The 18,738-nt window shown below is 36.6% G+C and overlaps 1 protein-coding gene across 1 annotated transcript in view; it reads right to left on the reverse strand.

Moving 5' to 3' along the window:
• Positions 1 to 18,738, reverse strand: part of LOC110461004 (probable N-acetylgalactosaminyltransferase 9) — a 40,168-nt gene that overhangs the window by 19,246 nt on the left and 2,184 nt on the right. The window contains exons 2-3 of the mRNA XM_021514264.1: positions 8,716 to 8,882; positions 7,713 to 7,890 (exon numbers count right to left, since the gene is read on the reverse strand). Coding sequence (XP_021369939.1) covers positions 7,713 to 7,890; positions 8,716 to 8,882 — 345 coding nt within the window. The remainder of the gene's footprint in view (positions 1 to 7,712; positions 7,891 to 8,715; positions 8,883 to 18,738) is intronic.

Genomic DNA, 18,738 nt, shown 5'->3' on the forward strand with positions numbered 1-18,738 from the left:
TTAGGTTGTCAAATTTTCGGAGCGATCCGCTCCTTTTTCAAGACACAGTGAAACAGAACAGTTACATGTACATATACATCATATTACAAGAAGATAGAATTGATATACTATAATTGAAAATATAGCTATTATATAAAACCAATAGTCCCCTCGGCTAAAGACAGCCGAAGGCAGCAATTAAGCTGAGAGCATCGCGGACAAGGAACGCTGATGTAGAGGACGCAAGAATAGGTCCTCTACATCAGCGTTCCTTGTCCGCGATGCTCTCAGCTTAATTGCTGCCTTCGGCTGTCTTTAGCGAAGGGGACTATTGGTTTTATATAATAGCTATATTTTCAATTATAGTATATCAATTCTATCTTCATGTAATATGATGTATATGTACATGTAACTGTTCTGTTTCACTGTGTCTTGAAAAAGGAGTGGATCGCTCCGAAAATTTGACAACCTAAACTTGTCCACACTGTTGGAATTACTTCTTTGCCCAATATATATACAGAATATATACACACTACAGTGAAGAGAGCATCTTACTGTATATATAGAATATATACACACTACAGTGAAGAAAGCATCTTACTGTATATATATAGAATATATACACACTACAGTGAAGAGAGCATCTTACTGTATATAGAATATATACACACTGCAGTGAATAGAGCATCTTACTGTATATATATATATATATATACAGAATATATACACACTACAGTGAAGAGAGCATCTAACTGTATATATAATATATACACACTACAGTGAAGAGAGCATCTTACTGTATATATATATATATATACAGTAAGATGCTCTCTTCACTGTATATAGAATATATACACAATGCAGTGAAGAGAGCATCTTACTGTATATATATACACAATATACACACACTATAGTGAAGAGAGCATCTTACTGTATATATATACACAATATACACACACTATAGTGAAGAGAGCATCTTACTGTATATATATATACAGAATATATACACAATGCTAAAGAAGATATAGTGAGGCGAGACATTTTCCTAGTTAAAGTACAGGTAGCTAGCTGTGTTGATGATCATTTACATATATATTAACAAGTGCAGCACTGATTTCCTGACTATATACACTGTATATATATATAGGTCATAGCCACCATGACATGATTTACACAAATTCTATTTATACCCGAGAGTATGAAGTACATTGTTTTACCAATTGCTGACTGGAGTGAGGCAAATTTCTTTTTCAGTAGAAGGAATATATAAAAGTCAAGTGGGGCTGTACAGACTGAATACTGGTACTGTACAACCAGATTAGTGGTGGCTGGATAGTGGGACAACCAGATAAGAGGTAACTGGATAATGGGACAACCAGATTAGTGGTAACTGGATAATGGGACAACCAGATAAATGGTAACTGGATAATGGGACAACCAGATTAGTGGTAACTGGATAATGGGACAATCAGATTTGTGGTAACTGGATAGTGGGACAACCAGATTAGTGGTGGCTGGATAGTGGGTAAACCAGATTAGTGGTGGCTGGATAGTGGGACAACCAGATTAGTGGTGGCTGGATAATGGGACAACCAGATTAGGGGTAACTGGATAATGGGACAATCAGATTTGCGGTAACTGGATAGTGGGACAACCAGATTAGCGGTGGCTGGATAGTGGGTAAACCAGATTAGTGGTGGCTGGGTAGTGGGTAAACCAGATTAGTGGTGGCTGGGTAGTGGGACAACCAGATTAGTGGTGGCTGGGTAGTGGGACAACCAGATTAGTGGTGGCTGGGTAGTGGGTAAACCAGATTAGTGGTGGCTGGATAGTGGGAAAACCAGATTAGTGGTGGCTGGATAGTGGGTAAAACAGATTAGTGGTGGCTGGATAGTGGGACAACCAGATAAGTGGTAACTGGATAATGGGATAACCAGATTAGTGGTAACTGGATAATGGGACAGCCAGATTAGTGGTAACTGGATAATGGGACAGCCAGATTAGTGGTAACTGGATAATGGGACAAACAGATTTGTGGTAACTGGATAGTGGGACAACCAGATAAGTGGTGGCTGGATAGTGGGTAAACCAGATTAGTGGCGGCTGGATAGTGGGACAACCAGATTAGTGGTGGCTGGATAGTGGGAATGAATAATGGGACAACCAGATTAGTGGTAACTGGATAATGGGACAACCAGATTAGTGGTATTGGTAACTGGATAATGGGACAACCAGATAAGTGGTAACTGGATAATGGGACAACCAGATTAGTGGTGGCTGGATAGTGGGACAACCAGATTAGTGGTGGCTGGATAGTGGTACAATCAGATTAGTGGTGGCTGGATAGTGGGACAACCAGATAAGTGGTAACTGGATAATGGGACAACCAGATTAGTGGTGGCTGGCCATGGATAGTGGTACAATCAGATTAGTGGTGACGAGATAGTGCCACAACCAGATTATTAGTGACTGTACTTTGGTACAACCAGATTAGTGGTGACTGGATAGTGGGACAACCAGATCAGTGGTGGCTGGCCATGGATAGTGGTACAATCAGATTAGCGGTGGCTGGATAGTGGGACAACCAGATTATAGGTAGCTAGATAGTGGGACAACCAGATAATAGTGGCTTGATAGTGGAAACCAGATCAGTGGTGGCTGGATATTGTGACCAGATTAGTGGTGGCTGGATAGTGTGACCAGATCAGTGGCGGCTGGATAGTGTGACCAGATCAGTGGTATAGCTATACTGTGGCACAACCAGATTATAATTATTGGTGACTGCATAAACAAGGATTTACTGTATATCTATTACAATAAGCTATGTCAATGACTGATCATGCCAAAACAATAGAGGAGCCAACTATTTGAATAATTTCTTTTTTGTAAATAAAATCTAAAATTCTCAGATGTAACTGTTGAGTATTATGTACTTAATTATATAAAACATTACTACAGATATATACAATTCCACACCTCTTTACACAGCATTTCACAGGCAGTTTTAAATATACAGTAAATCTGGAAGATAAACTTTAGGATTAGATACACACACAAAGTACATCATGCAAAATGTATGTACCAGTATTAACATTTTGGATACAAAACCTCAAAGCATGAAATGGAGAATTTCAGCTACAGTCAAAACCACATTAAATGGAAGCTTATGAGGACATGAGTAGGGTTCTATAAGATCAATGAGATTCCTCGTATATAACATTCACTCAGATGAAACTGGACAATCCCTAGAGCACATTTGCTGATAGTTAACGTTCGGGACTATAGAGAATATACCAATTATGCATTGCGATTTTTTGTAACTGAATTTATGGGTCGATTTAGACAAATAATTTGGATTTTACAAGATTTTAGATTTAGACAAAAACTTGGAGCTGGACAGAGTTTCGTTTTGACAAGTGTACACATTGTGCAATGTAAATAGACAGGAAAAGGATCTAGAAATATTTTGAATAGAAATGAACTTTCAATAATTATCAGAATTCTCGAAAACAAATTTTTACTGATTTTCATCCACATATAGACAACTAACCTGACAAAGATAAAGACAGTTGGGAATATACATAAGGGCAGTGGATTCCTGGGTCAGATATTTAAGGTTATCATACAGAGGTTAACTAATTCACCCCTGAAATTTCATAATGAACTATTCCAACCTTTGAATTGGAAGAATTCAAATGTGTCTTCAGGGGTGAATGAGGTTTATTCCATATATGTGTGTACTATAGCTTATTGATGACCTCTGTAGAAATTATGAACGACTGCCCACAGAAGTTATATACAATTTCTTACTCACTTATTTTAAAACTCAATCACACAACTTCAATCTTAAAATTTTCCTTTTTGAATTTTCAATTATTTGCAAACACTGCACAAAAGAAGCACATTTTTGGACTTGTTTTAATTAATGTTGACAGAATAACAAGTCAGTGCACTACAATTCTAATTAAAGGTGTTTTTTCTAAAAGAATAAATTAACCTGATTCATGAAGGATTATTTCAATTTGAATGATAGGTATTCGTTGCATTAATGTTATCTAGATTCAAGGTGGAGTTTTTTTAATCAGAAAAAATTAGAGGAGAATGGAGATAAATGACCTCCAGAAAATCCATGACACAGATGTTCTGACAAAAAGCTCAAGTGGAAATGTACACATAGGTAATTGACATTGCCAATAGCACATTTCAAAATTCAATAAGAAAATCTTGTTATGAGGAAATCAGATTGCAGGCATACGATATGTATTACAGACTAATTAAAGGTGCAATTATACAGGTTTCATAGATAAAATATTGGACCCAATAGTATATTGTTTTTAGTCAAAACATATACAGGTACATTGTATGGCGTAAACATCAATGAGGTCAGCTTGCTGCTACGTATACAGGTTCATGCAAGTATAAATTATCAGTGAAACCTGTCTACAATGAACCCAAAGGAATCAAACAGTCATGTTACGAATTCAATGAACAGTTCTGGATTACACAGATCCAGTAAGGATTTAAAAGTACACAATGGACCTGCAATTTTAGTATTTGAACAAGAGACCCAATGGGCCTGCATCGCTCACCTGGTATTAATCTCACACATGTAATCTTAAACGTGGACTAAAATATCGCTACAGGCAGAATAGCAGTGTTTGATTCATAAGAACCTATTAAAAGATTTAAACATATGACGCCTGTGACCTTGAATGTCGAATAAGGACATTAGGTTGAACAGAGTTTATAGTCTTCCAACCCAGCATGCTTCTGGCCAAATATCATCACCCTAGGCCTATTGGTTATTCAGAAGAAGTAGTTCAAAGGTTAAAAACATACTTGACCACTGTGACCTTGAATATAAGTCAAGGTCATTTATTTGAACAAACTTGGTAGTTCTTCATTCCAGCATGTTACTGGCATTATACTAGGCATCTTGGTTATTCAGAAGAAGTTGTTCAAAGGTTAAAAACATACTTGACCCCTGTGACCTTGAAAAAAGATGAAGGTCACTCATTTGAACAAACTTTGTAGCTCTTCATTCCAGCATGCTACTAGCCAAATATCATCACCCTAGGCCTATTGGTTATTCAGAAGAAGTTGTTTAAATGTTTTAAACATATTTGCCCTCTGTGACCTTGAATATAAGTCAAGGTCATTTATTTGAACAAACTTGGTAGCCTTTCATCCCAGCATGTTACTGGCCAAATCTCACCATCCTATGCCTCTTGGTTATTCAGAAGAAGTTGTATAAAGATTTTAACATATTTGACCCATGTATGTGACCTTGAAAATGGATGAAGGTCATTTATTTGAACAACCTTGGTAGCCCTTCATCCAGGCATGTTTCTTGCCAAATATCATCACCCTAGGCCTCTCAGTTATTCAGAAGAATTTGTTTAAATGTTTTTAACATATTTGACCCCTGTGACCTTGAATGTAAATCAAGGTAATTTATTTGAACAAACTTGGTAGCCCTTCATCCAAGCATGCTTCTGGCCAAATATCATCACCCTAGGCCTCTCAGTTATTCAGAAGAATTTGTTGAAATGTTTTTAACATATTTGACCCCTGTGCCCTTGAATGTAAATCAAGGTAATTTATTTGAACAAACTTGGTAGCCCTTTATCCCAGCATGTCACTGGCCAAATATCATCCCTCTAGGTCTCTTGTTTATTCAGAAGAAGTTGTTTAAAGGTTTTTAACATATTTGACCTCTGTGACGTTGAATATAAGGCAAGGTCATTCATTTGGACACACTTGGTACCCCTTCATCCCAGCATGGTACTGACCAATTTTACATATTTGACCCCTGTGACCTTAAAAATTGATGAAGGTCATTTATTTGAACAACCTTGGTAGCCCTTCATCCAGGCATGTTTCTTGCCAAATATCATCACTCTAGGTCTCTCGTTTATTCAGAAGAAGTTGTTTAAAGGTTTTTAACATATTGGACCTCTGTGACCTTGAATATAAGGCAAGGGCATTCATTTGGACAAACTTGGTACCCCTTAATCCCAGCATGGTACTGGCCAATTTTACATATTGGACCCCTGTGACCTTAAAAATTGATGAAGGTCATTTATTTGAACAACCTTGGTAGCCCTTCATCAAGGCATGTTTCTCGCCAAATATCATCACTCTAGGTCTCTTGTTTATTCAGAAGAAGTTGTTTAAAGGTTTTTAACATATTTGACCTCTGTGACCTTGAATATAAGGCAAGGGCATTCATTTGGACAAACTTGGTACCCCTTCATCCCAGCATGGTACTGGCCAATTTTACATATTTGACCCCTGTGACCTTAAAAATTGATGAAGGTCATTTATTTGAACAAACTTGGTAGCCCTTCATCCAAGCATGCTTCTGGCCAAATATCATCACCCTAGGCCTTTTGGTTACTGAAAAGAAGTTGTTTAAAGTAAAAAGTTGACGCCGGACGGACGACGGAAGCAGCACAATGCCATAAGCTCACCTAAAAAAAACAGATAATACAGGGTTCACTTTCCACAGGTTGCACAATTCAGTAACATACTAGGTTAAATTAACACAGAAACACACACAATGCATATTGTGCAGGGGTCGCTTTAGATAGGCTTGTAAACTACACTATAGGTTCAATTTATAACTACACATAGAAAAGTATACAGAAGGACAAATTTCAGGTTCAAGATACAGTTTTCCAGACTGTACAGTGGTCGGATTATAGAGGTTTAACAGTGTCAACACAGTTAAAAGATTGGCCAAATCATAATTTGGCTCCAGTTTCACAAAATTCTTCAATCCTACTAAATTTGTCCATATTTTTTTTTATATGAGTTGTGGAAAAATCTGAAGTTCTATGAAGACTGTTCTATAAAGACTTTTCTCCACTTCAGTAATATTTTCCAATAGAACATCTAAAATTTGCGATTTCTTTATGCTGAGGAATGTTTGTAGAACTGGTACACATAATCAAGGACACATTTGTTAAAAATCTTGTTTTTAAATACATATTAACAAAATTCATAACAGCATTCTTTCCTGTTGTTCAGATTCAAGACAAACACATTTGAAAACTAGAAAATATCTGTAAGACCATGGAAAACAGAGTCATGCTTGGAAAAAAATCTATAAATTGGAATAGTAATGGTGACCTTGACCTTTGGGTCCTGAAATACGAACTAATTCAAAGTATTCGCATACTTGACATTTGTGTAAAGTTTAAACAAAATCTGTTAGCAAACAAACTTAATGGAATGATGTGTCACTGAATTAGTCGGTAAATGTCTATCAACAGTAACAGTGACCTTGACCTTGACATTGACATTGACCTTGGAATTCTGAAACATTAATTCATTTCAGGTGTTCTCTTACCATTTACTTGACTTTTGTATGAAGTATGATCAAAATCTGTTAGGAAATGAAGTCACTTCCACATTCTTGAAATATCAATGGAAGTTAACAGGAAAACATAAGAAATCCTTAATGTCTGGTATTAGATATTGATAGGCCTACGCAGGGGCCATGGGTCATTCTAGATCTGCACATTCAATTTCTGAAACATCCCATTAAAATTTGAAAAATTTAAATAAAGGCATAGCTATAGCACAATGGTAGGAAAAGGTGGAAAAAGGCCCATTGTATGATGCAGACTTCCTGATGGGTGCGAGGTTATATTATTCAACTTGGTTATGCAATTTGTGAATAAGTATTAGTTATTACAAGGTCACCTGATGATCCCACATATACTTACCAGCCTGCAGATGCCTCGCAGTGAGAATCGAGGAAAATTAATACATCGCCTTTGGCCGCTACGGCTCCGGCCAGCCTTGCTCTGATGAGACCACTCCTCTCCATGGTTCGGACGATTCGAACCACGCCATCTGGCCATGTCTCGTCTACGTACTTGTTTAACTTTTCTCCAAGCTCCGCTGTAAAATATGAAATGCTGATAAAGAAGCGGTGTTAAATTTACAATAACAGCGACAACCTACTAACCTGAGATTGGATTTCAGCACGAACAAGTGAATTCCCTAATCTAACCAGTCCTTCAAACATGAAATAGTGTTAAAACAATATCATTTTACTGAAAGTTTTTTAAAGGAATATTCCTTTCCAAACACTGCTATTAATACAAAAATATAGCATGTTAACATATTTTAAAATTTCTTAGAAATTCACCACGTTTATTTTGAAACAAGAGGGATAAATGTTGACCTACAAGTCAATTTAATTAATCACAATAAACCTTTTCTATTTTATGCTGAGGATGTTACCTTCAAAAAAGCTCTTCCTAAGCACATATCATTTATATTGATGTAGGGCTATCATATAGCTATTCCACTAGATATCTTAAAGACTACCAATAGTAAGCATAGTTATGTATACATTATTAGTGCCTAAATGTACATGTAGGTCTACAATGTATATATATTGGTATACTTCTAGCTTAAAATCTTTCAATCTTGGAGGGAAACTTCGGATTTTGAACCCTTATATTTAATAATTACAACCAGTGAATTCGCCAAACTATTTCTACATTTTAAGATCTAATGATTTTATCTAAAAGATCAATGCAAACCGTAATTTTAAAGGGTTGTTTGGTCCCTCAGTGGTATATATATATACACACATTCTTTCATGTTTTTAATTTTGAGCAGGAGTAATCTCCCCCTTGGAAACTTCAAAAAGTTGATAAACGTGAGTCAGTAGCACTAATGTACTTATATAGCTGAGAAGTATTGGTATATACTTACGCCGGTCACTAAAGTCATCCAATAGGATGACCTCATGAAGGTACTCTGGGGGTGACCGATTGACCACACTGTGCGCTGTCCGAAGAAGAGGTGACCATGCCTCATTATGGAATATAATGACCACACTTGCGGATGGTAATTTTTTAGGATACTGTATATCTTTACATCTACAAAACAAAATTTATATCTTACATCAGTTCCGGAGGTTACAACCATATCTGTATGTCTACAAATTGCAACAATATTCCATTCCATTAATAACATGTATATATACTGTAGGTACGCAGGGCAGAGCGCTTATGAACGGCATCTGACAATCTTCAATCACTAGCCCTTGAGCACTTGATTGCAGGTTCGAGGCCTACGTGAGACAGTCACTAGGTATTGGCTGCTCCCTTGTCGGTGGTTTTTCTCCAGGTGCTCCGGTGTTCCTTCAGCACCAAAACCTGGCACATACTTAAATGACCCTAGCTGTTAATAGGAAGCTTAAGCACACACAAACCAAACCAGACAGAACACTGTTGTTATTCTTCTTTATTTCATTTTCATTTCTATTAAGTTCTGGAAGAGATGGGTTTCCTATCAGAAATTATTGTCATACCAATAAAAAAGTTCTCAATTACATAGTTACAGTTTATAACAATGGTACGAGGATCCTTAAAATAAGCTGAGGCTAAATTCATGGGCTATGAATGTGTGTGTAAGCTTTTTATTGTACCAAACGTGCAAACGGTCCACGTGTCACATGACAGGGCTCACGTCATCAAATTGATCTTCTTTTTAACCTCAAAAATTCTACGGACAATGGACGACAGCTGGCATGAATATATAGATGCATGTGGGTTTGAAATGAATATGAAAGTTATCAAGATCAATTGTATGTACACGTACCTAAAGTATAGTTAATACAAATACAAGTACTTTTTAAGAGCTTGACCTTGTAGAAAACACTGAATAGTTTCATTGTTTATCATGTTGAATAATATAGCTCCTGTGAAAATTTAATATGAAGAGAAATTATATTATTGATACGGAAGTGATCCATATATATGGGCTTTTAGTTCACTCTTTAAAGCCTGCTGGGATCCTATTGATAAAACTGCAGGGTGTTGCTGTTTCTCGCCAATCCGTCTAGATCTAGATCTTAATTACATTGCGTATATTAAACCACCTACGGATCCCTGCATCACCGCTAAAAAATATAAGTATCTATTATATTATGCATTGGAAGCAGTTTTTTCTGGTACAACTTTTGATAAATTCTTTTCCGAAAAGAAAACCTAATCTTTGCTAGTGCGTTGAGTGTAAAAAATTCAGCAGGGCCTGAGCAGGTTTCGAACCCTGGACCACAGAGTATTAAACTGCCGCTCTAACAAACTGGGGGGCACGATGGCCAGATGGTTAAGGCATCTAACATTCTGCTACCACTAGCCCTCCACCACTGTGGGTCGCTAGTTTAAGACCTATGTGGGGCAGTCGCCAGGTACTGGGCGTGGGTCGTTGGTTTTTCTCTGTGAAATTGGACTTTTCTCCACCACCAAAACCTGGCACATCCTTATTAGATAATTAAATGATCAAAGCTGTTAAAAGGACATAAAACACAAACAAACCAAAGCCTAACAAACTGATCCAATACAACTCAACCCAAGTGTACTATATATATACTGGACCACTTAAGCTTGTGCTAGAGACTAGTTACATCCAAAATGGAAATTAAGAGGAAATTACTTTTTACAGGGTTTTACATCCCATTTTGACCTTGAGTGTCCTTGAGAACCCCTTGATTGAAAATTGGGGGCCCTAAATGAATATTTGGGGCCCCCATAAATGATAATTTTCAGTATTGATTGCTTTAAGTCATATACAACCTTATAATTTGGAGACTGGAATTTTTAAAGTTTTCATTTCTGGAGGTTACGTGGACACAGGTGTTTTAGTGGGTCAGACTGTAATGGAAAATGGGGTATTTTTTTTTTGTAACTTAGAAGAACATGGGGGTATTTGGTCTGAAGCAGAATTCTGCTTCATGTAAAATCCTGTTTATATACAGTATACGAAAAAACAGTTTATGTAGAATATTGTAAATGATCATATATATATATATATATAAGTTGTAATCTTACATCAGTGTTTTTCATACACTTTAAATATAGCTGTTAAATTATGATTCTTTTAATTTGATAAAGTCTCTTAATGTGTAATACAAATACATGTATACTGCATGAGAAAATGTTCCACTTCTTTTAAAATGATGTGAAATTTAAACATTCAACAACTTCAGATGGTTAAACATATAGTCGTATCTGTAATCAGATACACCACCTACAGACAGCTTAAGTCTGTTAGAATAGATTAAAAAAACGCTATAGCTACCAGTAGTCTGAAACACAGATGGTCCTCTTGAATGATAAAAATCTATCTTGACGTATTCCTGTCACCCCATTGTTCATGTTCGGTCAAAATCATTGAAGCAAACCCCGTTTTTCATGGATTTAGATAAAATCATGTGAAAGCTCCAAGCTTATTTATGATAATAACTAATTTATTGGACCTGAAGGTTTGAAAGCCGTAATATTAAGTGACTTCATGCTAAAGGGAATTTAATATAAACTATCATTTGAAATTTAAAATATCAATACATTTTACCTTAAACTTGTATTGGCTATATTTCCCATCCTTTAAAGGGTTAAATGTCTTCTTGTTTGGCATTTTGTTAAAGCTAACGAACTCAGTAAAATATTGTTACATCTTTAAATCAGTTACCGGCCAGTATTTAAATATTTTCATATCAATTATACATGTATTATATATCCTTTTGATGGAGAAACATCACAGATTTAGCTCAACAGCAAAACTATAGGGAGATCTTGATCAATAGAATATACAAATGTAGATCTAGAGATACATATATCTACATTTAAATGATAGGTTTTTGGGCAACATATGTTTCGTAGGGTCAGAAACGTCAAAATGTTGCCTTAAGTTATTATGATTAGCATATAATATGTTTACTGTCTGAAAACCAAGCCAACAGCTGTCCTGTTTGATTAAACCTTGCTAAAATTATAATTATTAGTTACACAATATAACATTTTGTTACGTACCACAACTGTAATATCAAAAATATGCTGGTCATGCGTTCTTTGCAAAACTCTACAGATCGCATGGGTATAAGAATTCCACTAGCCTGACACTTCTATATAGAGGAATTGGCATATAGGTGTCAACCTCTGAAACCTCCAATGAGGGAGATCTCCCTCGTTCCACATTTCAAATGAGGGAGAAAGTGTGTGAAACGCGACTGAAACTGCTTTGCTCAATTTATCTCTCACCTTTTATGTATCAAAATAACTCATTCATTTGATTCACACCTGTACTGATCATTACCCACGCCCTGTAGTAACTAGGAGATCATTTGACCAGGATGTAGATTTCGAGTTTGTGAGTTTGGACTAGAATGATGAGGGAGTTTCGATGGCGATTGGTAAATTTTGGTCAAAATGAGGGAGTTTCGATGGCGATTGGTAAATTTTGGTCAAAATGAGGGAGGGTTGACACCTGCAGGGGCAAGTAAATAATTTCATGTAGACAAGACAAAGTGAAAATTTTCAATATTTGCTATGAAAAGATGTGCTGGTTTGAATTTTTTTTTTAATCTGCGTCTCTCGATAGAACATTGTTATTCTACACCCCTGAATTTTAACATAATTGCTATATTCTTGGACAAAGTTGCAGAAGCAAGTTGATGATATAACAAAAGGCCTCACACAATTTATTTTGAAGCAACAGCTCAAAAAGCAGAAAGTGTGTCAAAGTTGATGTCGTTTTTGTCTAAAATGATCCAGCAACAGTCCTCAGAATAGATAGACCTAGGCCTGTTCACTTTAACCCGTTCACCACTGTGGACCATAATGGACTCATCCAGATCAATGGGTGGTAGAGTTTATTCAAGTTCCACAGGGGTGAAAGGGTTAAGACTATAAGAGCAAGATGTGTAGCTAAGTTGTAATGTCGGTTAATAGCTACCCCAAAAATGTACAAATCAATGCAGAATTTTGTAGGATGCTTTCAGAAGAGTCTGGACATTGCTTTCAAAATGTTGATGATTCCCATTACTAACAGTGTATCGAATATTGGGTTCTCATCAACACATGGGCGGGTTCGAGTAGCACAATATCCGCACAAGACCGGGATTCAAATATCTGTGCCTCGAAATTCATTGTTAATCTGATTGGCATGATATATCACAACACGAAATATGTAAAATACTATGGTGACAGCATTGACATTCAAATGAATGTGCATTTCAGTTATGCTAATTATATAACTAGCACTACCTCATATTAATTACCATGTCTTAAATGAAATCATTTATATATGTTGGTGTGAAACAGTATACTATAAAACTACGGTGTAGTTGTTTAATGGTATTTTTCATTCAGTTTGGTATACAGTACAGCAACTGTTGAAGACAATACAACACAGAGGTACAGTTTTATCAATTCTACCAAGTGTTGTATGAATGTGAGTTTCTGATTGGTCCAAATTTTCAATCTGAATGTGAGTTTCTGATTGGTCCAAATTTTCAAACTGAACCAATTGAGTGCAGCTTTATATTTATATTTGTTTGGTGATGGAAAAACAGCTTTTGAGGGATGCTCCTTGTATCATTTGTCAGTTTGGAAACACTTGGCTTTATTTCAAAACAAAGGATTCAATCAACAACAGCAAATGCAAAAATAAATGTTTAAATTGTTTGAGAAGTATCAAGTATCACAACAAAACTAATCAAAGTACTGAAAGTACTGAAAGCTAAGGCAAAAGTTATACTAAGATACATATATTATTTTTGGAAAGGGGAACAAAATAAAGACGAAGTTCCCATCATATTGTACAGAAGGATTTACTGTTAATTTTGTTATAAATCAAAGTTTTATGTAAAAGTGTACCACTGTGAAGTTATTCTTCTTATGTGTACGGTATATCTTTATAGGTTTGTCAGAAGAGGGGTACCAAGTGTTCTCTAGAATATATTATTTTAGACCTTTTAGATAATTCATTTGCATAGGAGTTGCTTCTCTCTGTCCATATTTCAAACGTTAAAAACTGAAATTGGCAATTTTAAACCATTAAATAGATTATGCACAGATTGTGTTCATCTTTGAACTTTGCCTTTGTTGTTGAATAAGATATCAACCAAGTTTCATCAGAATCTGGCCTTATCTGACAAAGTTAATTGGCAAAACCCATTGACCACAGTATGCTAATTAATTATGCATGCATGGCTTTCACTCAACTTTGAACTTATCATCGAAGTTTGTATATTGATCAATATATATTCAAGCAAATTATCTTGTAAAGTGTGGACATTGACGATTGCCCGTATATAGTAACCGTGATCTTGGCCTTGACCTTGGAACCTTGAAACACAACCATGTTCGACGTATAATCATACTTGACCTTTGTATAAAGTTTGATGAAAATCTGTGGTTGCTAGTGATAACATTGAATTGGGACAGGACGGTGCGGGATAGGACGGTGCGGGATAGGACGGGGCGGGGCGGGACGTAAATGGGCAACACTATATGCCCCTCCCCCCACCCCCAATTTTATGGCGATGACATAAAAAGGAACTGTTGACCTTGCACTGGATTACGCACCAATCCTTAAGCACTAATAATATAAGCATACCATTGCACCACTAATGGTTCATTTCTGGTTCTTTGTTGTATAAAAAAAGGATGTGGTCCACATGGCCAGAAAATGTCCACATGACCAGCAAAGGTCCACATGGCCAGCATAGGTCCACATGGCCAGCAGAGGTCCACATGGCCAGCAAAGGTCCACATGGCCAGAAAACGTCCACATGACCAGCAAAGGTCCACATGGCCAGAAAAAGTCCACATGACCAGCAAAGGTCCACATGCATGGCCAGCAGAAGTCCACATGGCCAGCAGAGGCCCACATGGCCAGAAAATGTCCACATGACCAGCAAAGGTCCACATGCATGGCCAGCAGAAGTCCACATGGCCAGCAGATGTCCACATGCCCAGCAAAGGTCCACATGACCAGCAGAGGTCCACATGGTCAGCAGAGGTCCATATGGCCAGCAGAGGGCCACATGACCAGCAGAGGTCCACATGATCAGCAGAGGTCCACATGGTCAGCAGAGGTCCACATGACCAGCAAAGGTCCACATGCATGACCAGCAGAAGTCCACATGGCCAGCAGAGGTCCACATGACCAGCAAAGGTCCACATACATGACCGGCAGAGGTCCACATGACCAGCAGAGGGCCACATGGCCAGCAGGCAGAGGTCTACATGGCCAGCAGACGTACATATGGCCAGCAGAGGTCCATATGACCAGCAGAGGTCCACATGGTCAGCAGAGGCCCACATGACCAGCAGAGGTCCACATGATCAGCAGAGGTCCACATGACCAGCAAAGGTCCACATACATGACCAGCAGAGGTCCACATGACCAGCAGAGGTCCACATGACCAGCAGAGGTCCACATGGCCAGCAGAGGTCCATATGGCCAGCAGAGGTCCACATGACCAGCAGAGGTCCACATGACCAGCAGAGGTCCACATGGCAAGCAAATGGAGCAGTCGACAGTTTGGAGAGTGGTTATGAATTAAGCATTTTGAATCAGTCAGCATTTTAATTTATTTTAACACTGTTCTATTTCACACTTATAGTATTAAATAGCCACATATATATAGCTTGCAGGTATTGAAATATTTTGCATTAGCCAAACTAATATTTTCGCTGCAAATATTGAACATTTTTACAAGTTCTGTAATAAAATATACTGGCCCTGGAAACATTTTGTGCTAAAATATGTCATGCTGCTTCAATATATTGACAAATCATATACAGTATCTGGAAATGACCATTGATCAAGAGAAAGAATCAATTTTGAATCAGTCAGCAATTTAAATTTTGTTTCAGCTTTATGTCCAATTTCATATTTGGAGTAATAGCCTCCTATCAAATATTGAAAAAAATTGCATTAGCGTGACTTATATTTTCATTGTAACATTGAACAATTTTACAAGCCCTGAAATAAAATCTACTGGTGGTGGGCATGGGGCTAGTGAAAATGTAATCCCCTTTGTACTAAAACATGCCATCAATATATTGACAAATCATGTATTCATAAATTATCTCCAATTTTATTTTAAATTTATATACCCAGGTAGTATAGTTTAAAGGGGCCAGCTGGGTACTACCATTGACTAGTTAGCTCAGTTCCCTAGTTATATTTAGTGCCATACATATATTCTAATCATTGGGGGACAAGGGTTCAAATCGTGGTCTAGATCTCAGAGACAGAACATAAATGTTGTTGGTGATTTTTTTGTTTAACAATTTACGTTATCTTTATATTTTTTCATAAAAATTCTGCAAGGTAAACTTTTATATCTTTTTTCGGAAATCATTTATCAATGCTATATATACATATGAAGTCATGTCAGAATAAAATTCAACGCATAGACCATAGTTACAGTTATACAGGTATCATTAACTCATGAATTCACCCCTAGAGTTTCATAATGAACTATTCAAACCTATGAATTGGAAGAGTTCAAATGTGTCTTCAGGGGTGAATGAGTTAATATACAGATTGATGTTATTGATAACTGAAAATTCTGTCGAGATAGACCATGCTGTAGCTGTGAAACATACTGTTTGATTAGCCATGTGACTTCAATTAAGTAAAGCAACCAATTACAAGTGAAATGCCAATACATGCCATTCATCAGGGACATAATGAAATTTCCATTTATCTTCAATCAAAAAGCACTGAAACATCTATCTAATACATCAAATATAAAAGTAAAAGTGCCCTGTGTCATATATGTAATGTTTATTGATCTAGATCTAGATGACAGCATTTAGATGATAAATTTGAACAATGTACTACATATGTGTTCACCTTTGTTTATTTCAATGGTAAATTCTGCCTGTAGCCATATCTATATATATATTCTTCTATTTGTAAGCCACCAGCAATAGGTGCATACATGTACAATTAAATTCACCTGAGGTGGTAAGGTCAGAAATGTACATGAGATCACAGGACCCATAACACTATATACTAGGTCTATGACACTGACAATATGAAATTTACATGTACATTGTATTTCAATTGCTGTCACTTGCCCTTGATTTTTTTATTTGGCCTAATTTTACAGCCGAAAAGAGACTGCATAATTTTGTTAGGGCAAGAAACGGAGCTGTACTTTTCCAAAATGTAGGGAAAAGGAAGAATATCTTCCCAACTTCATAAAATTATTACTATATTTTATCATATTCATGTAGGTATATATTACAAGCTACTGTAAAATTAGGGTAGAAAAACACTGCATATATACCTGTCAATCTGATTAAAATACAGCTCCTCATTATACTTTCGTTTTACTAGCATACAATAGTGGAGAGGAGCTGTATTTTAATCAAGATTGATATACCTGTAAAATCGTTAATTGAATAGACATAAGAATGACTGTTTTGGTGAATAGATATATTTATTGCAGTGCTATGTTTTGGTGTCCAAGCACTAACTAGTACCCTACAAATCTTTACAGCATATATCTAGCTCCTAAAATAAATAGAATGGGATTAAGTAACATGTGCACTATCTCATTCATTACAATTCTGACAGCTTTTCTAGCTGTGATTCTTAAAATTCAAAATTACAGATACAGAATGTTTCTAGTTTTTGACAAGGACTGCATGTCCATGTAGATGGAAAATCATTCTCAAAAACACTTTGGATTTTAATTTATTTGGCCTGAAAACATAGCACAAAATATGGAGACGTCATATTATTTTAAGGCTGCAGTGCACGTGACAATCAAGTACCAAAATTGTACAACATACCAAGTTATATAGATCAGTAACCAACATAAAAACATGCCTGTAACCAAGTTCTCCAAAATATTGTGTATTACTTTTCATGTTGTAACAGAATTACAATGAATACAAATTAAACTATTTGGCAGAAATACTGACAAATACATTAAATATATACAACATACAAATATATATTGGGGTCCTGCAAGGAAAATGCACAGACTTTTGGTTGAAACAACTCTTTTTCTACAAATTCTGGTAGTATTGCATTAGGTCAGCATAACAGCAAAAATGTATGTCTCAGACCTGTATGACTATTTATAGCTACTACCTTCACCAGATTCTTTTACCAGCAAGCTTAAGGGGATCTTCACAGCAAATATGGCCAAGAGGCCCATGGGCCTTAACGGTCACCTGATATATTTATACAGAGAGTTGATTTTGTTTTTAACACGAACAGAAATATTATTCAAAGACAAAAAACAATAAAACCACCTTATTCAATATCTAACATACAGATTTAAGACTAATTAGTATTTGAAACTAGCACCTCTGATTCTCAAAAAGGAAAATGAAGAAATTTAAGCACACTGACTCCTTTAGGCCCCACCCTTTAGCCCTTGGGGGTAGGGCTGGCTCAAAATTTTCAAAGTATCCAACTGTCAACTCAGGGTTATAATTCCAATCAAGTCATAAACATGTAATATTCAAAGTACCAATTGCCATTATAAACCATAATAAATGTTGGTCCAAAATGTGATTTCCCTTTATAAACTAGTAAAGTTTACCCCATCCCCAGGGGGAAACGTGAGACCCCAGGGTCAAGAAATTCACAATTTTTGAAATTTCAGTCAATTTGACCCTTTATGGCCCCAGCCAATAGTCCCGGGGGGTCAGCCAGGGCTAATATGTGCTTATTACCAAACTGCTACCTAATACTGATAATGCTAACCCAAATTAAATTACTTCCAATGGAAATTAAACAAATGTTGGTCCAAAATGTGATTTCCCTATATAAACTATAGTAAAGTTTACCCCCTCCCCAGGGGGAAACATGAGACCCCAGGGTCAAGAAATTCACAATTTTGGTAAAGCACCTTAAGACCCTTCCATCTATGAAGAGTATTTGATTCTACCATATCTGGGTCTTGAGAAGAAG

This window comes from Mizuhopecten yessoensis, unplaced genomic scaffold, assembly GCF_002113885.1.
Source record: "Mizuhopecten yessoensis strain PY_sf001 unplaced genomic scaffold, ASM211388v2 scaffold10531, whole genome shotgun sequence".
NCBI lineage: Eukaryota > Metazoa > Mollusca > Bivalvia > Pectinida > Pectinidae > Mizuhopecten > Mizuhopecten yessoensis.